General features: G+C 37.4%; 1 protein-coding gene across 1 annotated transcript in view; it reads left to right on the forward strand.

Annotated features, from left to right (window-relative positions):
* LOC126175931 (uncharacterized) overlaps positions 1-27,952 on the forward strand; it is a 103,274-nt gene that overhangs the window by 41,105 nt on the left and 34,217 nt on the right. The window contains exon 3 of the mRNA XM_049923009.1: positions 9,619-9,719. Coding sequence (XP_049778966.1) covers positions 9,619-9,719 — 101 coding nt within the window. The remainder of the gene's footprint in view (positions 1-9,618; positions 9,720-27,952) is intronic.

The raw sequence follows: 27,952 nt of genomic DNA on the forward strand, positions 1-27,952 counted from the left end.
AATTACACAACATCACATATTGGAAGATCAAAATTTTATGCACTACGGCCTAAGTGGGTAGTTCCACACCCACCTAGAGATGTCTGTTTATGTGTGTATTGTGTGGTAACTTCTAAGAACTTACTGGAGCACGTGGCATATGACACCTTGGTTGGGCATGTGAAGTCATTTAGTAGTCTGTGATGTAAAACGAGAGACCTTTTTTGTTTAAAGAATGTGGTGACTGCCCTTGAAAGTTAGGACAGTTTTTACTGACACTTGGCCTGATAGACGTAACAGATAACTGTGCAGAAATTACGTACTCTACATAGGTGGAAAATAAACCAATTAAGAAAACTGTTGCCTTTGACAGTTTCATTGATGAACTTGGCAAATGGTCAGTGAAAGCCGTAACACATCAGCATCTGAAGAAAATGCAACAACACATTGCAGAAGTGAAAGGGTGTGTACAGGTTGATTTTGCAGAGAATGCAGAAAATTCTTCAACTGCAAACAGGGCAGAGAAGATCATCAGTATTTCTGATGGTGCTCCTAGTCATTTTAAAAATAGTTACCAGCTGTTTGAATTGAGTAAGTCGCTAGTGCCAACTGACTGCGTATACAGTGCTACTGGTCATGGGAAGGGGCCTTGTGATGGTGCAGGAGGCCTGCTGAAGCACCATGCTACAAAACAGAATCTTTGCAGACCAAATACAGCTGTGATTCAGAATGCTGAGGATTTTACGAGAGTTGTGAAACCGTGCACATCCACAGCCCACATTCTTTTGTTCAAAGAGGAAATCGAAGAACTCTGTGAGCAGAAAAAAGAAGAATGGTCCAAACAAACTATTCCTGTGAAAGGAATTCAGAAAACATATTTTTGGACTCAAAGTGATGGGCGAACTCATATTGCACACACTTTAAATAGCAATAAGGAAGAAATGTTGTTAGTTTGGCCAACAATTGTAAGTGCTCCAGTCCCTATTGGTTCAACTGTAAGCCATCACTCTATATCAAAGGAAGACATTGAAGAAGTGGAACACATTTTTAGTTCATTGACTGCCTAATTTCAGTACAAAACAGAGTGCACAGAAGTTGTATAAATAGAAACCTTTAAGGCTTTGGACCTTCCACATACATTTTAGAACCATTTAAAATGCTTGAAAAATTAGTCTCTTGCTAATTTTTCAAAACTACAATTATGTTAAATAAGGCTAGGTTTTGATTTTTATGAACCTGTTATGTGATAATGTGGTAATAAAGCAGGTTTTAGGTATGGCAAAAATTTCAATTGTTCATAAAAGCTGTTCAACGTAAAAGTGGAAGCTCTCCTTTTCAGGGAATGTAGAACTATGTGGTACTAATCAAAAGGAAAAAAAAATCGAAATTTTGTGGATTGACATTTCTGAAAAAAAAATTTTTCATAAATTACAAAAAAGTTCAGAATGCTATAGTAAAAGAATTTTGGCAGATATGTCCAGATCGAGGATTTCTTTATAATCATAAAGCAATTATCGTTCAAATAAAAATAAAAATAAAAGCCCAACAAAACATCTATAACTGTTCCAGAAATACAGCATTTTAAAATTTTTTCCAACATTCGCAACTTCAAAATGGTATGCACAGTGTTATCTTTGGAGGGCTGTATCTCGGAGTAGAAAGTTTTTTGGAGGAAAAAAAAACCTATTCCTTACTTAGTTCTTCATTTTAACATATGCTAAATTCAATAACATCCAAGACTATGGAGGTAAGATTTTTTCCTAGCCTGCCTGAATCAATATGGACTATGCCGTAGTAGATTTTGAACCTTGATGAAACAGGTGTATCTGGAAAGTAATGCCTAGCCACAAGATCACTGCTATTGAAGAAAAAAAGCACCTGGATTTAAGGCTGCCAGGGACTCATGCACACTTCTTTTTGCAGAAAATGTTCAGGGGAGTGCAAATGAAAGCTACGTATGATCTCCCCCATTCGAAACCCTAGGGCACTGAAGGGTTGTGGAAAGAGCCAAGCTGGGATTGAGCAAAAAAGTGTGGATGACTTCTCGTATTTTCAGCTACTTTTTTGTAATAACTAAATAGATGATTGTACTGTGATAAATAAAAACAATCCCTTTCAAAATTCTTCTCCTCTTTGATGATGTTCCCAGCCACTCACTTTCCATTATTGATTCAAATAAAAACATTATCTGTTTCTGCCACCGAACACTACATCTATCCTGCAACCCATGGACCAGGGAGTTATTTCTACATTAAAGGCATAATATCTGCATAAAACTTTCTCAAATCTCATTGAAGAATGTGATTTGAATGACTAACTTACAATCACAGTTTTCTGGCAACAGTTCAATATTAAGATGGCGACTGCTGTTGTTAGAGATCCTTGGACTGATATCACTCAAATATATGTGGGTGGTGTATAGAGGAACCATGGCAAGATGCTGTACCAGTGCTAGAAGATGAAGTGATCTCACTGTTGCAATGAAAGAAAGTGCGGACATGGCACAGCAGATTGGATTCACTGATGTCGATGAAGAGAATGTCTGTGACTTCCTAAACTCTTATTCCAAGAGTCTGAGGAACGAAAATTTGCATATAAGGAAATCCATTATGAAAACTGAATGGAGTATATTACCACCAGATTCTTCTGATGCAGATGGTCCAGAGGCTATTTAGGTTGTAGATAGGCTTAATGAACATGATTTTAACATATTACTGTGTGTTTCAGTGTTAAATTTTTAAGTGCATTAATTCTGCATTAAAACACATTTCAGAAAGATGATAATGGTTATTTTGATAATAGTCATAAAAAACTATTCTATTTTAAACTTAATATGTGAATAAATGAGAACCTAACACCACATTTTGAATTTAAATTAAATGACTCAATTTACATGAATTTGGTATGTGTGGCGATTGCACGGAATGTAACTATTGCGTAAAATGAGATTTACCTGTAGAAACTAATACACACAAAAACGTCTTTTCCTGCTTCTTAAAAATTGCAGTAATGACAAATACTGGATAAGAAGGGGGAAAATGGAAGATAAGAGTAAAAAGATTAAGGACAGGGGTCTATGCTCTAAAGAGAGTTGGGCTCCGTTAATCAAAAGCACATAATGCCAAAACAAGATGGGGTATGGGCCTGAAATCCAAATGCAAAGTAACTATGCTTGTATAGACCGTCTGAAGTTAAGCAACATCTTGCAAGAATATAATGAAAACCAAACAGGCCAAAAAGGAACATAAACCTGGAACATCCTTGAAACAAACTATTTGCATTCAAACTCTAAAATGTCATCACACGAGACAATGCAAATGGGAAATACTGGGAATTGAAAGAAATCACAAGCTCCATCTACTGGTCGTGACACACAGAGGCAGATCAAGTACTGCAAGAATGTGAAATTACTCTGAAGTGGCACAAACAGCTATGGCACACACTATAGTTAATGGACCAAGCTCAATAAGTGTTACATGGCTTGTAGTATGTGTTCATAGTTCTAAAGAAATCTTGTGTGTTTTAGTTAAAGTCGTTTCCCCAAGATACTCGAACGCTATTTGGAAAACTTCTGGTATATTTTGATCTTCTAAAGACTGTCCATAATCCTTCCCTTATTCGGCTTGTGTAGTAGCTGCGTTCCATTATCTATTCTTGGCATCTCACATCCATCTAACCTACTATGTTTGCCAAAAAATGAAATATTACTATTGCTTGCAGGTATGAAAAAAGAACTTAAACCTCCACATATGGAATAGGCCATAGACATGTTCCAGCTGGCTGATTGCTGCCTACAAGGCAGTATGAGAAACGATCTATGATCAGCATGCTGCCAATCCCTTTGGCCCTTATTGCCAGTTGATGAATACTGGTGATGCTTCCATATTTCAAGCAGCTCTTCATTTGGCATCTGGGGCTGAGTAGACTCCATTCCAGACCTTCCTACCTCAGAAAAAATCTGAGGAGATGCTTGCATTGTGACCAGGTCTTCCCACACCAAAGGCAGCGACATTAACAATATGGTCATAGAGGTGATCTATTTGCAGCTGTATGTATCCTAAACCTGTCACTATAGCTCTTGCTTGTTTGGCGTACATAGAACTTCTCCCATGTTCCACAGCCAATCATGTAAATACTCAAATTCAAAAGATGGTGCAATCCTATGCATATTCTGCCACAATTTCTTACTGAAAGATTTTATGTATGTAAGTTGTTTTTATTTTTGGTGTTATGAAATGCTCTAGTGATCTTATTTGAGGCAGGAAAAGATACTGTATTTAGATTTTCCTTTCTCTGGTTTCCTTAATAGCATTATTTTATTGTTTATTTTATCCTTTTTCTCGTCGTGTTTATTATTATACAGTGTGTGTACCCTGTCTTCTGTTCTCAGTATTGTATTTAAGTATTTGAAGTTCTTTGTCAGTCTCTTTGGTTCTAGAGGGATGTTTTGAAATTTGCTTATCGTAGGATCGAAGTACACTTTTTATGCATTATAGAATAACATGCTGTCTTGTAGTGCATATCATTCAATTAGAGCAACATTGTATTAACTTTGTCTCTGGAGCTATTGGACAAAACTAATGTTTTGGTGTTGTAATTTTTAGGATATATTACATTGTCACATGTTTGTTTAAAGTTTTTAGAAAAAGTAGGTTTTGTAAAATTAATGGTTCCACTGCTGATGTGTCAACAGAAACAAGCTTACTGTTAGTTGGAGCTTGGATGTACTCAATTCAGTTGAATATATCCGTGGAGTTTTATATGCTATATGTGGATTTGTATGTATTCAATCTATTAATATTATTGTTGAGCATTTTACTCAATAAATACAAATAATTGAGTTATTGTATTTATGTATTTTTGGTTTACTCTCAATGTGGGTCTCTCTAAGCTTGTTAGTAGAAGGGCTCTGCCTTATGTTTATAAGAATAAGTATTTCCATCTTTTTGAGGTGTTCTATTTTTGTCTTTGTATTTTTCTCTCTTTATATGGCTATTTCCATCATTGCAGCTGTTAAGAAGAAGAAGAAAGAGAAATATGTGTGGGCATTAGCTTTCGTTTTAGAAAATTTGTTTTACTTCAGTTTTATTGAATTCAGATTGTTACTTCAGTTTTGTTGCATTCCAATTGTTACATCTATCCCTTCTGTCGTTTTACCCATTTACTTTAAATCTGTTATCTAGGTGTCCATTCTTTGTATTATTGGTACTGAGGACGATAAAAAATTGTGCATTTACATTGTCTTGTATTTATTATAATATAAGTCACTTACTTTTGTTTAATAAATCATTTTTACAAGCTGATTTTTAAATTTATGATTATGTACAAATGATGAGGTGCCTTATTCATGTGTAGGTGCACAGTCCACTGTGTCTGTTTTGATCCAAAGGTTTTTTCCCATTGCTGCTGCTGTTAAGGAGGAAGAAAGAAAACTGTGTGTGGACTTGACTTGTATTCTGTTATACCGTATAAAGCAAAAGTGTGACAAAGAACGCTGTCACATGTAATTACTATTGCAACAAATAGTGATTATGATACTATCAGTTGTTTCCACATTAAGATATGATTTAGATACAACTTTATTTATGAAGCCAGCACACATGATGAAGAAGAAAGGAAGAAAAAAAGATTGGGTATTACATTCTGTCAACATTGAGGTAATTAGAGACTGAGCACAAGCTCAGATTGCATCAAAGGTGGGGAAGGAAATCTGCCACGTCCTTTCAAAAGAACCATCCCAGCAATTTCTTGGAGCAATTTAGGGAAATCATGGAAAACCTAAATCTGGATGGGCGGGTTGCAGGTTTAAACCACTGCCCCCCCCCCCCCCAAATGTGAGTCCAATGTGCTGCTAACTACTCACATAATAACAATCAGTTCAGTTTGTGGCAAAATGTGTATTTTAAATGGTCTCCTCATCTATTGTATGCCCATCATTCTTAATTCTACGTAAGTTGCGTTAAATTCTATTGAAAATTAGTCAAGCTCCTTGTGTTTTTACCATTGTGTGATTTGATGAATACTTGAACTGTAACCCAGATACGTCCATTTCTGACTGCTTATGCTATGCAAGTTCTCTTTTGGCTTAACACCCAATAGTTGTTTTATAGTCTGTGATATGTATTACAGAAAATCATTTGAAAAAAGCTTCACTGCCAAAAATGCCAAATAATGGAAGTAAAATAAAGGGATATTTTAATCTTTGCATGTGGACTTTGGCCTCTGAGCAACAACTTATTGTGTACAAACTCTGTGCGTAATTATCTTTGTCAGACATTTTTTGTCTTTGAAATTTGTTCTTAGCTGTCCGATAATGTGAATGTCTTGTACATGCACTCCGCAATTCTATGAATAAATGCTGTTAATACTTTATCTGCAACCAACATGAATGTCATTCCAGTTACCCATCTACCTGGAATCCACATTCCCTGACAGGCACTGTGTCAGAATGTTGTTATTTTGATTTGATTTTGATTTATTGATCCATTTTCATCTACAGCTGCACAATATGCAAGAGATATTTGGATTTTTTGTTAATATTAACAGTTTTACATATAATATACCTTTGTACATAATAACACACATTAATATATCAATTAATGATTAATACTTAAATAGATGTTGTTACTCTATATACAGAGAGATAAAATACAAATGTTCTTCTGAATGAGACTACCTTGGGTAAACACACAAAAATTTAGTTTTGTAGGTATTCATTTACTGTGTAAAAGCAGTGATCAACCAAGTACGACTTCGGTTTAGATTTGAAGTGACCAACGTTTTGTATGTGTTTAATGGTATCTGGTAAGACATTGTATAGTTTGATACTAGGATGGATAAGGCTGTTTTGAAATAACTTTGTGTTGGCACATCCAATTGTTGTCTTGTATCTTAGCTGTGTATTGTGTGATTTTGAGTGATGAGTGGTCTTTTTGTATGTAAGTTTTGCTTTAAATATATTATATTTTCAAGTATATACAGGGTGTCCCAGCTATCTTGTCCACCCAAAATATCTCTGGAACAATAACAGCTATTGGAAAACAACTTTCACCGATATCAGTGTAGGGCTGGGGCCCATGAATGTACATATTTGGAAACATTCTAAAACGAAAGCATATGCGTTTTTTAACACAAACATGTGTTTTTTTAAATGGACCTGCTATATTTTTTCTGCAGCAATCCATAGCATGACAAAGCACATACACAATGGCGTTGATTGCATCACAATATTCCCATTACATCCCGAGATATTAAGACGCGAAGTTGACGCTTGAAATACCCGACATGCGCTGCTAGCGCACTTCCTGAGGCTCAGGCGTGAACCCCATGCTGCCCGTAATCGCGATGTGATTGACATGCGTAATCACACTTCCATACTTATCAATAGGTCCGAAACGAGTAATACGGTCTGCTGCCATCCTGCATTAACGTCGTACATTCCAGCAGGTATTTATCCTATAGGCTAGGGGTGATGCGGTTTTGTAACATATCTGTGTACCGCAACGTTAGTCACAAAGTAACGGATTAACGATAAGCGAAGTTAACTTTGTGACTAATGCGCTGCGGTACACAGGTATGTTACAGAACCGCATCACCCCTAGCCTATGGGATAAATACCTGCTGGAATGTATGACGTTAATGCAGGATGGCAGCAAACTGTATTATTCGTTTCGGACCTCTTGATAAGTATGGAAGTGTGATTACGCATGTCAATCACATCGCGATTACGGGCAGCATGGGGTTCACGCCTGAGCCTCAGGACGTGCGCTAGCAGCGCATGTCGGGTGTTTCAAGCGTCAACTTCGCGTCTTAATATCTCGGGATGTAATGGGAATATTGCGATGCAATCAACGCCATTGTGTATGTGCTTTGTCATGCTATGGATTGCTGCAGAAAAAATATAGGAGGTCCATTTAAAAATACATAAGTTTGTGTTAAAAAACACATATGCTTTCGTTTTAGAATGTTTCCAAATATGTACATACATGGGCCCCAGCCCTACATTGATACCGGTGAAAGTCGTTTTCCAATAGCTGTTACTGTTCCAGAGATATTTTGGGTGGACAAGATAGCTGGGACACCCTGCATATGCAAGAAAGTGGCAGGATCATCCTTTTTTGAAACAATGGTCTACATGATTTGCGAATATCTACCCCTTCCATTATTCTTATAATTTTTTTTTTTTTTTTAATTTTGAATGTTTTGATGGCATCTCCAGAATTTCCCCAGAACATAATCCCATACGGGAGGTGAGAGTGTACAACTGCATAATATACACACTGAAGGGTGTTGTAGCTGGTACAATTTTTTAATGTACACAGCTCAAAACAAGATGTACTTAATTGTTTGTTCATTTGCTCAATATGTGCTTTCCATTTCAAGTTGTCTTGTAGGTGCAGTCCAAGAAATTTGGTACAGGCTGTTTTGGCAATTGTCTGTCCATATAGCTCTAGATTGGGTGATACCAGATTTTTTGTTTGTGCTGTGTGTATATTCATAGCTACAGTTTTTCATGGTTTATTATTAAGTCATTGTCATCAAAGTAACATGTTAGCCTGTCAGTGGCTTCTTTTATGTTTTTTACAAGAGTTTCTTCTGAGTTTCCGGTAATTAGAACACTTGTATCATCAGCAAATTGAAATATTTTTACTGCTGTCATTGCTTATGTTTAGGTCATTTACATAGAGTAAGAACAGAACAGGACCCATTACTGATCCTTGTGGCACTCCATATTTAACAGTCAGTAGCTTGGAATTATATTTCCTAGTGACATTGTCCCTTTCTTGATCTATCTCCACATATTGTTCCCTGTTTTTAAGATAAGAGCTGAGCCAGTTGTTAGCTGTTCCCCCAATGTCAAGATTTTCTAGCTTCAGATGTAGTTTAAAACAGATAAGGTGTGATACAATCACAGTCGTGTACATGATTAATATTTACTGAGAGATGTCTCAGTTTTTTAAACCGGGTGACAAAATCAACATCATGATAAGCATCATCTGAACAAAAATTGAAAATAGCCAAGGGCCTTATACAAGTGATTTAATTTAGCACTTTCTGAGGGAAACTTCTTATAACTATGTGTGAAATAGGTTATTCTTGTGATGCATTTACCATGTCTGCAGCAGTTCCTTGGGTGACACTGTCTCTCTGTGTCTGTCGCACTGATGATGAGACTGTGTTGCCCATTACAGTTCTTCATTTCTATAAAAAAAAAAAAAAAAAAGATTCCATTAAAAATCCAGAGTTGAAGGATACACAGCAAAAAAGAGGTTTAACCTTTTAAAAGACAAATTCAAAGAGTGCTTTCAATAGAATAGTAATGGTGGTGGCAAATGGTGGTAGGATTCCTTTTTTGTATAAATACTTCTTGATTATTTCTTGTACAAAAAAATCATCTATTCAGTAGCATTTCTTATCACTTACTGTAATAATGGATTCAATAGAATTTTATTTTATTCATACATCACATTGAGCACAAAAAAAAATTAAGACTAACTCTTTTTATTATATGTTTTAAGCTGACTTGTCAAGAAAATGCCATCATTAACCACATACCATGGTAAAATTAGCGTGTAATATTTACTTGCGAGTGTGTGTAATTGTCAGAGTTCACTACTTAATTATAATTTTTGCTTGTAGGGCCAACGAATCCTCATGTCAGAACTGTTTAATTTTGGAAAAAGAAGTTGATAAGTATGTCAAGAAACTGAAAGACCATGAATCTCGCATTAATTCTATAGGTTAGTAATTCCTATTTATATTTTTCTTCCGTAAATATCAAATTTGCATTTAGTTTGCACATAAAAAAATCACAGGTTGGCAATGCTTACAACCACACAAAAAACAAATGAACAAATGTAAACACTGTAATACTGTGATGAGTGTGGAACACGTGTAACTGTAGTTCTTTTTCTAAAGTGAGGTGAAATGCAAATAGTGCCACTGCAATGCATGAAAAAGTGCTTTCAAAAAACTCCAAGTGTAAATCTACGACAAAGTTTCTTTTGACCCCAATGTCCACTAACAACGAATGAAAATATGCAACAAGAGACAGAAACACCATATGTAAATTGCATGCCAAATTTAAAGAAATACTGTTTTTAATCTATAACAACGAAAACGTACAGGCATGTATCCATATTTCCAGGACGACCACAGGCTTTGTAAATAAAAGCAAAACACTTTTGGTGTAAAGTTCTCTTTCATTAATTGCAATAAGTGTAAGGCAGAGAAACTGATAATTGACGTATTTTATTTGATGGTAATCTGGAAAGCTAATTTCTTCATTAAAATCTGTATATTTGTAGTAAGTGTGGATTTAAAATCGCTAGATGTTTTACCCAGTAGTCTCTTTTATAAAGCAAAGGTAAAGCTGTTATTAACCCAAAGGTTGGTTTGAAACTCACAGTGCTTAACAAGGCAGGATCATGTTGGAGGTGGTATGCATATGCCTTCCTCAATCTTAATTAACCCAGCCAATTACTAGAGGAACCAAAAGTGTAATGTGGACTCTGAACCAGAATGTATCTCGGAATTTTTCAAACATACAAGTCATCTACTTTTCCTGTTGACTATTTCTTAGTCTTTAACTACCTCACTGATTTCAAAAGTGCAGCTGAACAAGGTCACTCAGTGGTAAAATACTGGACTCACATTTGGGAGGATAGTAGTTGAAGTTCTAGTCAGGTCATGCTACCAGATTCCTTCTCGACCCTTCCCCAATGTGAGGCTGCGCTTTTCTGCTGATGGCCTCATCATCAACGTGCATCACTGTGGATAATCCATTAGATTTTTGCTGTACAACTGCTACAAATCTTCCTCCGGTCTTTTAAATTTATGTATTGCACCACTGTGCATGCAACCACAGAGACTCGAGCACCCGAGATGTCATTTGGTACCAAAGAGCTATGCATTATTGGAGTCTGTGGTTAGCTGGCTGATCAGCAGTGGGATATCAGTGTCATTAGTTGCTGCACTGTAGCAGCTTCTTTGAGAGTTTTTAAAGGAAAATATTGGATTCTATCCTTTGTTCAGGCTGAAACCACTATCTTTTAATTCAAATCACCACTCTATGAATTTCTAGTCCACTGAGTCCCAAAAAGATAAAGCCAGCGCTAGAATTTTGACATTGTCACAACTGTAATTGTCTTTAATAAACTCTCAAAAGACATTGCTGCATTTCAGCATTTAATGACACACTGATAGCCCAGCATTAATTGACCAGGTGAACACACATTTGGTTTGTCCAAAGCTGCTGAGCGACATCTCTGGTGCTTGTGTGTCTATAGCTGCATGTCCAGTGGCACAGCCCGTAGCTTTAAAAGGGTGGTGGGAGCACTGTAGCTTCAGTCTGTTGGTTCAGGCTGAAGATAACCATAAGATAAGTGATCAAAATATATGGTGAGGAAATAGGTTTTCAGCATTTGCATGCACTAAACCTAATGGATCAACCTCATCATCGACTGGATATTAATCCTTTTGGACTCAGTGTTGAACTACGTCTGACATTAAGATTTTCCAGTGCAGCTTCAGTGTCAGATGATGTCTGACATGTTTCCATTAGTGTAAACCAAAAAAGAATTGGAGAGAATGCTATTTGTAGAAAAATTGTATTGGAAAAGGTTAAACCCAAGTCGTCTTTTATTTTTTCACTGTTCAAAAGCAGTTGAATTTCATGTTTTCATGACAGTCACAAATGTAGAACTCTATAAGCAAGCTGCTCAGTTTTAAAGATGACATAATATCAAATGAAATTGATATGAAGCTCTTGAATGTGTTGAGAGTATTCTTCTTCATTTTCCACCAACAGGAATTGTCATTTGTGAAAAGGCACAAAATACACTGCTGGAAATTGAAATAAGAACACCGTGAATTCACTGTCCCAGGAAGGGGAAACTTTATTGACACATTCCTGGGGTCAGATACATCACATGATCACATGATCACACTGACAGAACCACAGGCACATAGACACAGGCAACAGAGCATGCACAATGTCGGCACTAGTACAGTGTATATCCACCTTTCGCAGCAATGCAGGCTGCTATTCTCCCATGGAGACGATCGTAGAGATGCTGGATGTAGTCCTGTGGAACGGCTTGCCATGCCATTTCCACCTGGCGCCTCAGTTGGACCAGCATTCGTGCTGGACATGCAGACCGCGTGAGACGACGCTTCATCCAGTCTCAAACATGCTCAATGGGGGACAGATCCGGAGATCTTGCTGGCCAGGGTAGTTGACTTACACCTTCTAGAGCACGTTGGGTGGCACGGGATACATGCGGACGTGCATTGTCCTGTTGGAACAGCAAGTTCCCTTGCCGGTCTAGGAATGGTAGAACGATGGGTTCGATGACGGTTTGGATGTACCGTGCACTATTCAGTGTCCCCTCGACGATCACCAGTGGTGTACGGCCAGTGTAGGAGATCGCTCCCCACACCATGATGCCGGGTGTTGGCCCTGTGTGCCTCGGTCGTATGCAGTCCTGATTGTGGCGCTCACCTGCACGGCGCCAAACACGCATACGACCATCATTGGCACCAAGGCAGAAGCGACTCTCATCGCTGAAGACGACACGTCTCCATTCGTCCCTCCATTCACGCCTGTCGCGACACCACTGGAGGCGGGCTGCACGATGTTGGGGCATGAACGGAAGACGGCCTAACCGTGTGCGGGACCGTAGCCCAGCTTCATGGAGACGGTTGCGAATGGTCCTCACCGATACCACAGGAGCAACAGTGTCCCTAATTTGCTGGGAAGTGGCGGTGCGGTCCCCTACGGCACTGCGTAGGATCCTACGGTCTTGGCGTGCATCCGTGCGTCGCTGCGGTCCGGTCCCAGGTCGACGGGCACGTGCACCTTCCGCCGACCACTGGCGACAACATCGATGTACTGTGGAGACCTCGCACCCCACGTGTCGAGCAATTCGGCGGTACGTCCACCCGGCCTCCCGCATGCCCACTATACGCCCTCGCTCAAAGTCCGTCAACTGCACATACGGTTCACGTCCACGCTGTCGCGGCATGCTACCAGTGTTAAAGACTGCGATGGAGCTCCGTATGCCACGGCAAACTGGCTGACACTGACGGCGGCGGTGCACAAATGCTGCGCAGCTAGCGCCATTCGACAGCCAACACCGCGGTTCCTGGTGTGTCCGCTGTGCCGTGCGTGTGATCATTGCTTGTACAGCCCTCTCGCAGAGTCCGGAGCAAGTATGGTGGTTCTGACACACCGGTGTCAATGTGTTCTTTTTTCCATTTCCAGGAGTGTAGAATAATAAGAAGAGAGACCTGTCTGCAGTGAAGGTCCTTTTACTGATGCTCTTAAGGATGTCAAATGGCTTAAAAAATGTCAAACTAAAAGCTCTTCACTAGGCAAGCAAGTAAACAGCTTATCAACTGAGAGGTCCAAGACCTCAACTTATTCCTGAAACAGAAACAAGATCCTACAGTTCCACTTCAGATAGGTAAAACATGACACACGAGGTAAAAATTAATACACTTCTTGAAGGAAAAATTAAAACCAATAGCTTTTTCACAGCAAATACCTGTGTAAAAGTAACTTACAAACCTAATATCAGAAGTATCATTCACCCAGGAAATATTTCAACCTAACGTTAGTTTATCATAAAGCCTGAATGATCATAAATGTAATTCCACCAGTTACTGTCATTGGCCTTAATGAGTAATGGAAAATAATACTATTAGCGGCTTGGCTTTTGTTTGTACATAAAACCCACTTATTTTGCAACCCCCGGAATGGCTATGTGTCAACTCCCAAAACTGAACAGAAGTGACTGATTAGCTAGCAAATCCAAGCATCCACCTTAGGTGGTGGTTTTCTGTGCATTTGAAGTGCCATATTTTATGCAACAGTTGGAGGTGTGTAGCCTAACTTTTCAGCTTGCCTAAAAGCATATCAAGGTTCATGAAATTGTGTCAGAAGGAAGGAAAATTAACTTGAGAAATCTATACATTTAGAAATAGACAGAATGGCTCACCAGTACTTACCTTCAGGAAGAAAAATTACTGTGCTGTTATAGACACAATTAAAAGTGAAAGAAGCTTTCCTAGCTTTTGGAACTATTAGTTCCTTCTCTGGGAAGCAAGAGGGTTAGGTCGAGGAGAATTAGACAGGAGGGGCAGAATAAGAGGGACTCACCTACTGTAAGCACGAGGGGAAACGCAGAACCTTGGGTCAAATGTAGTAGTGCAGAGGTTTTCAAACATTTTGTATCTGCAGTAGCTTCTTTGATCTGATGGAAAGGCGTCACACTCCCTCCTGTTTTTCACAAGATTTTATTAATTTCACGTATCTGCAAATGGTTCAAACATTTGAACCAGTATACTACCATGTCTGTTATTAGAATGTATTGAAATGTTCTAAGCATAAAGTTGTCGACAAAGAAATATTATAGCTCTGTATAACATCAGTTTAAGATTACAGCTCCAGAATGGTGGGTGAAATCTATAATGTCAAAAAGTGAAATGTTAAATGATAATTATTCATCTTGTAAGATACAGTTTTCAAATCATTTGATGTGATGTATAGGAGACATGTCAGAATGTAAAATAAGATACATCCATCTCCTCTTCCACACACCCTCTGACCTTGAGCCTTATTCATTGTTATTGTAAATTCAGATTCTGTAGTACTATTCTAATCATAAACAAATAAGCCACAAATAGAACTTTCCTGTTTGCGTACTATTCAAAGAAAATTATACATACAGTATTATGTACTTTATTATGCATGATACATAACCAATTCTTTTTTACTAGGAAGCTATCTATATTCATTTGTTTCTGCCAACGCTTCAACACTTGGTGAAAATGTGACACAGCATTATTGTCAAATAAATTTGTAGCACACTTAGCCACTGCTTTATTGGGGGTGATGATTTTCAGCATTTCTCTTTTTGAACCAGAAGATTCCTGCTTTGCTGCTACCTCCTCCTCCGAACCCCTCTCCGCAACTTCCTGCTGTGAAATACCCTGCAACTACATAATCTCTTCAGTACTCATTTCTTGACCGTGATCTTCCACAAGCTCATCAATATCATTGTTATTCTCTTTTGGTTCCATGCTCTTGGCCAAAGACACAATATCGTTGACTACACACTCCACAGGTACTGAATCAAATGCCTCAGAATCACATTTGATAATGCACTCTGGCCAAAGCTTCTTCCAAGCAGAAGTAAGAGATCTGCTGGTAACCCCTTCCCATGCCTTTTTGATCATCCCAAAGCAGGCAACAATGTTGAAATGATGTTTCCAAAACTCTCTGGGAGTGAGATTGGTAGCTTCAGACAAATTAAAGCAATGCTCGAACAGTGCTTTAGTGTAGAGCTTCTTAAAGTTGGAAATAAACTGCTGATCCATAGGCTGGAGTACGGAGTGGTGATGGTAGGCAGAAATTGGAAAGTGTAGTCCATAAGAAGCAAGACATGGAGTGCCAGATACATCTCAAGAAAATATTTTTTCACTGAAGAACCAAACACTTCATTAATCCAATCACAAAAAAGATCACGTGCCGTCCAAGCCTTGCTGTTTGACCTCGACATCACATTTAACCTGCTCTTCTGGACTTGCACTTCTTGAAGGCTCATGGTGTTCCTGAATGTTAAAAAAGCAGTAGTTTGTCAAATCACCACTTTCATTGGCACAGAATAGCAGTGTGAGATGGTCTTTTATTGGCTTGTGACCAGGCATTGCAGACTCATCTTCTGTTATAAAGGTACGTTTCAACTTTTTTTTTCCATAATAGACCCATCTCAATTAAAAACCTGTTGTGGCAGATAACTCCCAGAATCTATGAGGATCTTGAAGTTGCTGGTGAAGTTCTCTGATGCCTTTATGTCAGACTTCGCTGCTTCTCCATGCCTCACAATGTTGTGGATGCCAGTTCTTCTCTCGAACCACCCACGGCTTCCCTTAAACACTTCTTCAGCCACTTGTGATCCTGGCGTCTTGTTAACGAGGTTGGTGAAAATCATTCTCATGTTCTCACAGATGATGATCTCATTAATAGTGTTACCTTGCAATTGTCTTTCATTTACCCATATAAGGAGCAACCCTTCAGCTTTGTCCAGAGTATGAAACCATTGTTTAGGTACAATTGTCACTCCCTTTGCAGCATCAATCTCATTAATCATGTTGTTCTTGAGGATAGTGCAAATAGTTGGTGTAGACCGACTGTATGTGCGTGCTAAATCATCAATGCTCACACCACATTCACATTTTTCAATGGTTTTACATTTCATTTCTAAGGTCATTTTCTTTCTCTTATGGTCGTCTTCTTGCGGCCTTATCGTCGGGGACATTTCTACAAAGGTTACTAAAATTTGCACACAAAAAATGCTGTGTAAACACAAGTTTTGAGAAATGTGTTATCACAAGCTGCAGGAAGATGGCTGCAGAAAGAGTGCTTAAACCCAGACTGCAGTACATACTAAAGACATTGCTCGTATGCCACTGCCAACAATGAAAGGTGTTCATATTGTTGAACTTTTTCCCAACCTCACACTAATAGGTGGTGACGTTACAGTAAATCTCCATGTCGCTCATTATGTGACACATAATTTGCTAAGCGAGTCATTTTTGTACAATTTGTTGTGCTTGTTATGCGAATTGAGCGTTATGGGAGATGCTTGATAAGTGAGATTCCACTGTAGTTTATATGCATCTAAACATTAATTACAGTAATGTGTGAAAATCTGAAGTAAATTGGAAAGGTATATTTTGAGATTTTTAGTAACAATGTCTGTTTATATTGAAGAATTAAGTACCTAAAAACACACCCACATTCAGTTTTGCATCAAAATTTCAAAGCAGTCTGTCGAGAACTTTTGGAGATTTGAGATTTTGAAGAAACAAACATCTACGTTTGTACTGATATAGAAACTATAAATATTCCTAATCTCAAATACCTGAAAGTTTTTAACCAAATGCTCTGAAATTTTGACAAAACGTTGCACTGGAGTACGCGTGTATTTTCATATATCTCTTTTAAAGTATATGTAATATATAATTTTTTGTAAATTTAATAACAGTAACATGTAATAATGTATTTTATATATATTGTTTTAAAGAAATAGGTACCTAATAACATGCCTGTATTAGAATGAAGCGTTGTGTCAGAATTTCAAAGCAGTCAGTCAAGAACTTTCAGAGATACACAATTCTGAACAAATTAACATTTACGTTTTTATTTATATGGATTTATTGTTTATTTGGTCTTCAGTGTGAGTACACAATGTAGCCTCTAACAGTTAAAATCAGAATTTGCATCTTGTCTAAGTTTCTTGGTCAGATTGTAAAATTGCTCACTAGAATAAATCTTGGCAGGCATCAAAGAACTGCTCTGTATGGCGAGTGTTGTAGTTGTGGTCAAAATGGAAACAGTTTAGTATATCCTGATTTTGATATAGCAATGAGACCAACTCAAATATGTAAAGGGAAAGAGTGTATGGTATTTTTAATTTTTTTATCATTGGTCGAAAGGATACACATTGTTTGGCAACATGCATTCCAATTTTTTTGTTTTGTAATACTAGGAGTCTCATGAGATTTTCTGAATTTCCCCAGAAGATTATGCCATAACAAATAACTGACTCAAAGTAGCAATGACAGACTACTTTTCCGGTGTGTGTGTTTGTGTCACATGCCAAAATACATATTGCAAATGGTAAGCTGTTGGAAATGGTAAGTAGTTAAGTTTATTTGCTAAGTAGTCGGTGTGTACCTTCCAATTTCAGTATTTCTCAGGATTTAGGCCTTAGAACCTCAGACAGTTTGCCTCTGTGATCTCCTGATCAGTGGAAGCTACCTTTATTTAACTCCGTTCTAATGATTTAGTAATAAATCGTATAATTTTGCTTTTAGTACATTTTGATGGAACCAAGTATTGTTGATACTTTTCTGGAATTCTTTCAGTTACCTAATTTCCAATTACAGCTGCTGTGTCGTCAGCAAATGAAAAAAAATGAGCGTCAGTAGCAAGTGCTGGGTAGTTAATGTTGAAAAGGAACAAATGGGGACCTAATATTGAACCTTGTGGGATTCCTTGAGATATTGTTTATCAGTTTGAGTATTTTGTCGAATGTGAAGTTACAATTACTCTTTGTTTCATATCTGTTGAGTAAGAGTAAAGCAGTATCCTTGAGTCCATATATCTGTAATTTTTTTTTGAGAAGTGAGGAATGGTGAATCAGGTGCTTTTGTCAGGTCACAGAATATTCTTGCGATCTTATCACACTTATCTGATGTGGAGCGTATTGTTTGAATAAACTCATTTATGGCATTTACAGTGTTTTTGTCCTGTCGGTATCCGAACTAGTTTTTAAAATTATGTCATTTATAGTAAGAAAGTTCTTTAATTTGTTTTGCTGCAATCTTTACAAACTCTTTAGGGAAGGCCAGCAGAAAAGAGACAGGTGATAATTTGCCATATCTTCTGTCAGTCACTTTTTGAATAATGGTTTTATCTTTCCATATTTCAATATGTTCAAAAGATTGGTTTATAATAACTGACAGTGATTCTGGAATCAAACAGTGGAAAATCCAGGATGGAATGTAAAAATACCAGAGAAGGAAAGTTGCTACTCACCATATAGCGGAGATGCTGAGTCGCGATAGGCAGACGGGTGTGCAAGTTGCGTTTGCATGAATGTGTGTGTAAGTGGTTCTGAAATGGTATTATGCACTCTTTTGATTACAGAAATAGGTATTTCATCCCACCTAGACAAAAGTTTTGCTTTTTAAAGACTATATTTCATTTTCCACATCCCTGTGGATGATTTTTTTCAAACTGTTTAAAAGATGTGTTCTGGTTTGTTTCCAAGCTTATGAAATTTGCTTTGTCTTGATAGGCTGACATGTGTACATCTGATCTTGCTGTATTTAAGGAGGATTTGTTGAAATAATTTTATATCTGAACAGAGTATTATAATATCATTTTCAAACACAATTTTTAAATTCTTTCAGCTTTTGACTTTGGCTCACAATTATGACTGAACAACTGACCCCACTGCTTTTGTCTTCTTTCCGTGTTTGGGGATAAACATATTATTTGCTATTCCTTTAATCACTACTACAAATTTCCATAATACACCTTTTTAAGGTTTGAAATAGCAACAAAATCAGGATTTCTGTTTGATTTTAACTCATCATGTAGTTTTCTGTTTCTAGGACTAGAAATTTTTATTCCTGTATAATACATTTAGGTTTACTGCTTACTTTCTTTTGCCAAGATCTAGGAGGAAGAGATTCACAATGTATATCTAAAAACAATTTCAGAATTTGCCATAGTTTATGGCCTTTGAACTGTAGTAGTCTACAGGTGAGCTTACAGTACTGAGTTTATTCCAGATTAAATCCATATTACTTTTTCTGAAAATTTCTTTTTATATGCACTTCTGTTTATTGAGCACTTAAAAGCAGATCAATTAAGCCTTCAGAACTGATGATCAGAAATGCCTAGGTCGAAGTGGTGCATATTTGCATTTTCAAACTGATAATTTCTTATGATAATATAAATGCAGGTCACTGATCTGCTGTTTGCTCTAGTGCCTTCAGGAAAGTTTAACTCGAAACAGTATTTCTAAATTAAGTTGCAAAATTTTGTCTGATTTTACTCAGGCTAGTTATCTTGAGTGCGTATGGAAAAGCAGATGAAGAAGTTCTGAAGTTTTCAAAATAAGCACCTTTTTTTCATTAAAAAAAGTTTAATATTTTTCCCATTGTGCTGGACACAACCAGTAGTGCAGGCACTAAGAACAAAAGTTTGTTTACCTACATACAGGTAAATATCAGACATAGAAACAGTACTATAAGCTGTAGAACACAATCTGTGGAGGAGCACCGGCTGCACTGTCTTTATATAAAGGAAGGCTCCAGTAGGCAGCGTGGTGGGTGGTCTGACCATGTGCAGTAGTCTTGTGACCCACTATAGATGGCCTCTGGTGGCTGACTCATGCAGCTGCCATTGGTGGACTATTTGAAGTGTAACGCATCGATAGCCTGGAGCCATGGGGTGTATTCAGTTATTACGTACAGGATTATAGCAATTTTATTTTTAAAATGCCTGTTTTGTTCTTTTTTTCCTTTATTCTTTTTAACTGGAATTATGTAAAAGGAGTCTTATGATATGGAGAAGAAGTAAAAGCAGTATCTATACTGTCTTATTGAGAGTGCAATTATTAGAGGGCATACCAGAATGAAGTTATGCTGTTCCAGTTCAGATACATGTACGTTATTGTTGAACGCTATTCAAATTTTGATAATGTAAATTTGTTTGTTTTTAAGAACAGAGTTTCACAAAATGAGACAAGACATGTAACTCAAAATTGCTACACATAGTTCATTTGGTAAATTTAATCTCGTTTGTTACTGGAACATATTTTGATAGGACTTCTCTTGAAAACATGCACATCCATTATATCAGTATTGGGGAAATTCCCTGTAACTTATATCCATTTAGTTTCAGATCTGTCAAGTAACAACCTACTCACTCAATTGTTATGACTGCTTAAGCTTTGAATTCATTACATTTATAATATTGTGAAAGATTAAATATAGAGAAAGATTACATAGTAGTTACTTTGTATGTCACATTATAAAAACAAACCCATCCATCACAACAATGAAAGGAATTAACATTATTATGCTAATGGTTCTGTTTTGGGTATTATAGCTTTTTAAATACAACTTACGGAAACTCATAGAGGAACTTTAATTGTAAATTACATGAACACCTCACACATTCCAGTTGGAGAACTCTATGGCTGTGAATTAATATACCGCATTTTATTTACAGAGTGTTAATGTGTAATCTTTGGGGTAATTTTGGTACACCAATTGTATTAAGCTTGTCTATTCGGGCTCTCCCTAAGTACAAAATAGCTGTTATTGTATAACAAACAAACATTCTGTGAGATGAGTATTTCATTGTCATGAAATCTATTGAAAGAAATGGTATCAAGTGATGAGTGATCTGTTGTGGTTGGCAGGAGAGGCAACACCGTGTTACTAGAGGAAGCCGAAAGGCACGCGTTTTAGCTCATGCAGGCTGGCGTGAGGTCTGGAAGAGGACAAGGAAATTAGAATTTAGAAAAAACGGACGTAGCTGGTGGAATACTTAACTTTAATCCATTAATGGTGAACGTCGCTCTTGACGGTACATGATTCACAGTATCAATAGTAACTGGTAATGGCGCCTTGCTAGGTCGTAGCAAATGACGTAGCTGAAGGCTATGCTAACTATCGTCTCAGCAAATGAGAGCGTATTTTGTCAGTGAACCATCGCTAGCAAAGTCGGTTGTACAACTTGGGCGAGTGCTAGGAAGTCTCTCTAGACCTACCGTGTAGCGGCGCTCGGTCTGCAATCACTGATAGTGGCGACACACGGGTCCGACGTATACTAACGGACCGCGGCCGATTTAAAGGCTACCACCTAGCAAGTGTGGTGTCTTGCGGTGACACCACATGATCTCAAACAGGTGTGTGTATTGTTACCAAGTGTGTTTTAATTACTGACACAAGAAAAATTTGTTACTACATAGAAGTCTGTGTGTAGTTTATGCCATGGGACTCCATGATAAAACATTGCCACGCCAGGCCACAATGTTCGTAAAACTGCAGTAGTTTGTGGATAATGTCCCGTTGTATCTCTACACAGCAAATACCCACAGTGAAAATGCTGTAGTATACTGCTCCCACACAATCAAGAGCAATCCATAGTTACAGGTAAAATGTGAAGGGTGACTGCATGTATAACATATGCAGTACTATGAAAACCATCAGTAGATTCACATTTCATTCACAGTTATTGCCATAATATGTTAAACTGTGGCAGGATGTGCTGGACTCTCAGATCCTTAGAATATCGTCATATTAAGCGAGGGTTAAATAACTCAACATTAGTGACACAGCGCAGTGGTAAGGCACTGGACTTATTTTGGGAAACACAGCAGTTCAAATTCCTGTCCTGCCTTATAGATTTAGGTTAGGTTAGGATTTTCCTAACTCTCTCAAGTGCTAGGATGGTTCCTTCCCATCCAAGCTTGTGCTGCATCTCAAGTGATCTTTTCATTGATGGGAGATTAAACCATAATGTTCATTTTTCTTGTTGCAACGGACTTACAATCTAAAGTCAAGGCTGGCTGTTATATGTTGGGAAAATGAAAATAAAAAATTTTAGTCATAATATGATTTCCATATTCTACAGTCCTAATGAGTACAATATGCAGCAACTACTACAGACCAAATTAGTAAGAAACAAGTAGAAAACATTCTGATAAAATTTAACATTATTAACACAGAGATGCTGTATATGAAGTACACAGAAACAAAACTTTTCAAAAATAGAATCTTATGACTTAAAAATAAATAAAACATAAATAATAACAGTGATAACTGCAAGTTCTCAAAAGTGCAAAATTTAGTTATGAAAGAGGATTTATATTTGATGTAGATGCATGTAATTTTTCTTGAAATAGTTTCTACGTATCTTGTGTAACTGTAGATGTCCGCATACAGGCTACATAGTTTCTGAAATTGTGTTAGTGTTTATTAACTCTGAGTGAACATCACATATATGTTCAATAGGGCTGATACCAAGCAAATTTGGAAGCCAGATATGACATGGAGCATAATACATATCACTTCAGGCAGGAGGGTTACCTTCATAGTCTCGGATGTTATTGAATATAGCATATGCTAAAATTCAGGAGTAAGTAAAAAACACGCATATTTTTGTTTTCTCCAAAAAAAAAAAAATCCTGCCCCGAGATACAGGCCTCCAAAAATGACATTGCGAACACCAATTTGAAGATGTGAATTTCGGAATTTTTTTAAAAATGCTGTATCTTTGTAACAGTTCTAGATATTTTGTTAGGGTTATTTATTTATTTATTTGAAAGATAATCGCTTTATGATTACAATGGTATTGTCCATTTGGAAGTATCTGCCAAGGCTCATTTACTGTTGCCTTTTGAATTTTTTTGTAATTTACCGAACATTTTATTTATTTATTTATTTATTTTCAAAAATGCCAATCCAGAAAATTTAGATTTTTTTTTCTGCTGATTAGTACCATGTAGTACTATATTCTCTATAAAGGAGAGCTTCCACTTTTAAGTAAGACAGGTTTCATTTTTTAAAAAATCATTTCTTTTAACTTTCAAGGGTAATATATGTCTTCACTGAGGTTGTTTCTTACTGATTTCTTTGTTACAATGTTTATTTCTATTGCCTTTGTTGCAGTTATTTCATTTCACTTTCTCTGTTGCAGATATTTCTTAAACTTTGTTGTAGTTTCATGTCAGTTTCTTTGTCGTGGTTATTCATTGCAGGTTTCTGTATTGTAGTTGTTCAATGCTAAATTGTTTACTGAAGAGGCTTCTAAGAAATCTGAGACCATCCAGTGAGTTCTGTATTATCATGAGGAATTTGCCAGTTGACACAGTTGCAGTGTGTTTTGTGAAAAGGACTGGGGCCGCAGGAGAGTGAAGTGTGATGACTATTTGCATATCCATAAAAGAGTGATGTATAAGACAAACAAAAAAACAGACTTTGTTCAAGTTGGGAATAAGTGTTCTCATTTGAAGGCTCTGTTTCAAAGCGAAGATGTTTCCATTAAGGACTTTTTGTGTTCTAAGTGTTTTGATGGAATAATGACAATGATAGTATCTGAACAAGGTGAAGCCTCCCATGGTGCAGATGATGCTAACTTTTCATGAATAGAGGAAGAATTAAATACCCTGAATCAGGCAACTACACTGATAGGTGTTTGTCCTATTCAGAAATCATGGTCAGTCAAGTCGAGTCATAAGCTCCATGCATCAGCACGATAAATTACTAAAGCTATGGATGAATACACTACAGCAAAACTGATCACACTCTTCAAAATAAAACTTCCATATTAAGAAGAAAATGAACCAAAGCACTCTTCCACCTCTTGCCAGGAATTTTTCACAAATATCAATTCATCTGTTGAATATTGTGCATTCTACAGTGAAAAGGTGCAAGTTTTAACTACCATTCCAGAGACATTTTCAAAGAAAACAATTTTGCACCACATTCTATCAGTATCAACGTACATGGTAGACAAATCAAGAAATGTGAGATGTGTTAAAGGAGTCTTTCGAAGACCAAATCCCTATTATGGTCATCCTGAAGAGTCAGCTCAAGTTCAAATAGTGCAGTCATTTTATCTGGAAGATAAATGGGATGGTTCTCGCCAGAGTACCAACAAAAAAAAGACACTATACTGTAACAGTTGAAGGTCAAAAAGTTGTGAAAGGAAGACGTACATGACTCACAGTATTAAAGAAACTTTTGAAATTTGTAAGAGAAACTACACAACTTCACATGTTGGAAGGTCAAAATCTTATGCATTACAACCTACGTGGGTAGTTCCACACCCACCTAGAGATGTCTGTTTATGTGTGTATTGTGTGGTAACTTCTAAGAACTTACTGGAGCACGTGGCATATGACAACTTGGTTGGGCATGTGAAGTCATTAGTAGTCTGTGACGTAAAGCGAGAGACATTTTTGTTTCAAGAATGTAGTGACTGTCCTGGAAAGGGAGGACTGTCTTAACAGACACTTGGCCTGGAAGACATAGCAGATAACTCTGCAGAAATTACATATGCAACATGGGAGGAAAATAAGCTAATTAAGAAAACTGTTGCCTTTGACAGTTTCATTGATGAACTTGATAAATGGTCAGTAACACATCAGCATCTGAAGAAATTTCAACAATAACACATTGCAGAAGTGAAAGGGTGTGTACAGGCTGAAGAACTGTGTTTAATGCTTCGCTGTGATTTTGCTGAGAACTGGTCTGTAATTCTCCCACAAGAAGTACAAGGGTATCGTTGGAGTAATGACCAGGTTTCCATGTTTACAGGAGTGACATATTTTCAAAACAAGACCACAAGTGTTGCAATTATAAGTGATGACACAGGACATGACTCAGCACATGCTTTGCTAGCAATGCACAAAATTCTTCAAACTCAAACAGGGGCAGAGAAGATCATCATTATTTCTGATGACGCTCCTAGTCATTTTAAAAATCGTTACCAGCTGTTTGAACTGAGTAAGTCATTTGTGCCAACCGACTGATTATACAGTGCTACTGGTCACGGGAAGTGGCCTTGTGATGGTGTAGGAGGCCTGCTGAAGCACCATGCTACAAAACAGAATCTTTCCAGAGCAAATACAGCTGTGATTCAGAATGCTGAGGATTTTACGAGAGGTGTGATATCTTACACATCCACAGCCCTCATCTTTTTGTCCAAAGAGGTAATCGAAGAACTCCGTGAGCAGAAAAAAGAGAATTGTCCAAACAAACTACTACTGTGAAAGGAATTCCGAAGACACATTTTTGGACTCAAAGTGATGAGCGAACTCGATTGCGCGTACTTTAAAGAGCAAGAAAGAAGAAATTTCGTTAGTTCGGTCAACAATTGTATGGGCTCCAGTTCCTATTGGTTCAAAAGGCATCACTCTATATCAAAGGAAAATACTGAACAAGTGGAGCACATTTTTATTTCATTGACTGGCTAATTTCAGTACAAAACTGAGTGCATAGAAGTTGTATGAATTGAAACCTTTAAGTCTTTGGATCTGTCACATACATTTTGGAAGCATTTAAAATGCTTTATAAATGACTCCCTTACTCATCTTTCATAACTAAAACTATGTTGAATAAGGCTAGGTTTTGATTTTTGTGGGCCTGTAAGTAACAACGTAGTGATAAAACAGGTTTTATGTGTACGACAAAAATTTCAAGTGTTAATAAAACCTGCTCAACCTAAAAGTGGAAGCTCTAATTTTCACTGAATGTAGAACTGTATGTTACTAATCAACAGAAAAAAAATCAAAATTTTATGCACTGGAATTTTTGAAAAAAAAATCCCTAAATTATAAAAAAAGTTCAGAATGCTATAGTAAAATAACTTTGACAGATATGTCCAAATGTAGGATTTCTTTGTAATCGTGAAGCAATTATCTTTCAAATGGAAAAAAAAAGCCACCTTGAGCTGACCTAGGTTTCTTGGTCTAATCCGATACACAGTGTCTATCAATGTCCCCATAAAAGATATATTTTAAAATTTTTTTCAAAATTTGCATCTTCAAAATGGTATGCACAGTGTGATCTTTGTAGGGCTGTATCTCCAAGCAGAAATTTTTATGGAGTCCTTCTTTTTAACACATGCAAAATTCAGTAACATCTGAAACTATGAAGGTAACATTTATTCCTAGCCTGCCTGAATTGATATGGACTATGCCATGGAATTAATCACCTTGCCCTTCAAATAATTGGAAAATGCAATGTTTGGTAGGTGTGGCAGCTGTGATGCAAGAAATTAAGAATAATACTGAAGTAATCTACATCTTTCATTGTTTGCAAGTCTCAAGAAGCCCAGGTCAGTGTCATGACTGACTAAAGCATTAGGCACTATTTTAAGGGGGAAAAAAAGCCGTATACTGTCTATTTTTGCAACACACATTGAGTTAAGTCATTGCTGTAGATTTTACAATGTATCACTTCAAATGGTGATGATTTCAGTCTGCACCTTGAGCTGACCTAGGTTTCTTGGTCTAATCCGATACACAGTGTCCATCAGATGTCCCTATAAAAGAACTACCAGAGATCTGGAGACTGGGGTGCTCAAGCGAAGCAGTTTTGTCATTCCTTGAAATTACGCGATCCACAGACAAACATTTTACTACTACCAGAGACTGGCAGTGTGTAAGGTGCCTCCATCCTCAAAGAAGTAAGGGCCTATCACCCCACTACACACCATATAGTAACTTTGTTACTGTGCAATGGGCACTGGTGAAGTTGAGCGGGGGTTTCTTGAGCCAGGTAACAGAAGTTCAGCTGATTCATGTGACAACTTGAGTGGCAATAGGCTTCTTCATATATTAAGACTCTGAATATAGTTTGCTTCCTCACTGGCCGTAGACAGCAATTGTTTTAATTCTGTATGGATGAAATTCAAGCCAATGAAGTATTATTTGGATGCCGCCACGTCTGAGCTGCAAGAACTTGGCAAGTTTTTGCACTGATTTAGGATGATTCCTTTTCATGGCAGCCCACACGGCATCTGTATTTTCATTGTTACTACACACTGTGAAACCCAACCAACCTCTTTCTTCAGAGCCGAATCAGTTTCCTCAAAATTCAAAATTCACATTATACAGCTGTCAAACTGTAATTATGTTGGTGAAACGAATGTGTGGTGACTGCATGCTCTGAACCATTTGACTGCTCCATGGTAACTAAGTTTCGGTTAGTGCTACACAGTATGATGCCTTTCCCCGATTTCTGTTAGCACCAACTTAAAATTTTCCCATTTCTCTGTGCTACCTTGTACCACTACTATTTCCATGTTTACATCCCACATGACGTCTGTTGACTGACAGTTGTCATGAGGTTGGCATTCCAGGAATAACAGGAAATTTGTATACATTGTCCAGTGGTCAAATCATGGTGTTGTGAGCGTTTCACTGAAACATTTGATTCACTAGCTCTTCCATAGTTATTTTGATAGATGCTATGATGGGAACATGCTAATATCTGCTGAGACTTACAATTTTCGTGATTCTTGGCCACCTTGCCACTGGGGTCCACATTCTGCTCTTTACTTATTTCCTCTACTTTCTCAATACTCAGTACATAGATTGTATCAGGCGATTTTTCTACATCTCATCACTTGTTAAACACCTTTTGAATTAATATATAAATGAAAATAATCAATTTTTGAAAATATAATATAATTGTATAGATTAAAAAATGTGCTCACCAAGCAGCAGCAAGAGAAAACATATATAAAAGTTAAATAAATGTGCAAGCTTTTGGAGCCAGGGGCTCCTTCTTCTGGCAGAAGGGGAAGCAAGAGGAACGGAAGAAAGTAACTGGTGAGATTTAGGGAACAGAGAGAGTTCGGGAAAGTTGCACA

This window comes from Schistocerca cancellata, chromosome 3 (genome assembly GCF_023864275.1).
Source record: "Schistocerca cancellata isolate TAMUIC-IGC-003103 chromosome 3, iqSchCanc2.1, whole genome shotgun sequence".
NCBI classification, from domain to species: domain Eukaryota; kingdom Metazoa; phylum Arthropoda; class Insecta; order Orthoptera; family Acrididae; genus Schistocerca; species Schistocerca cancellata.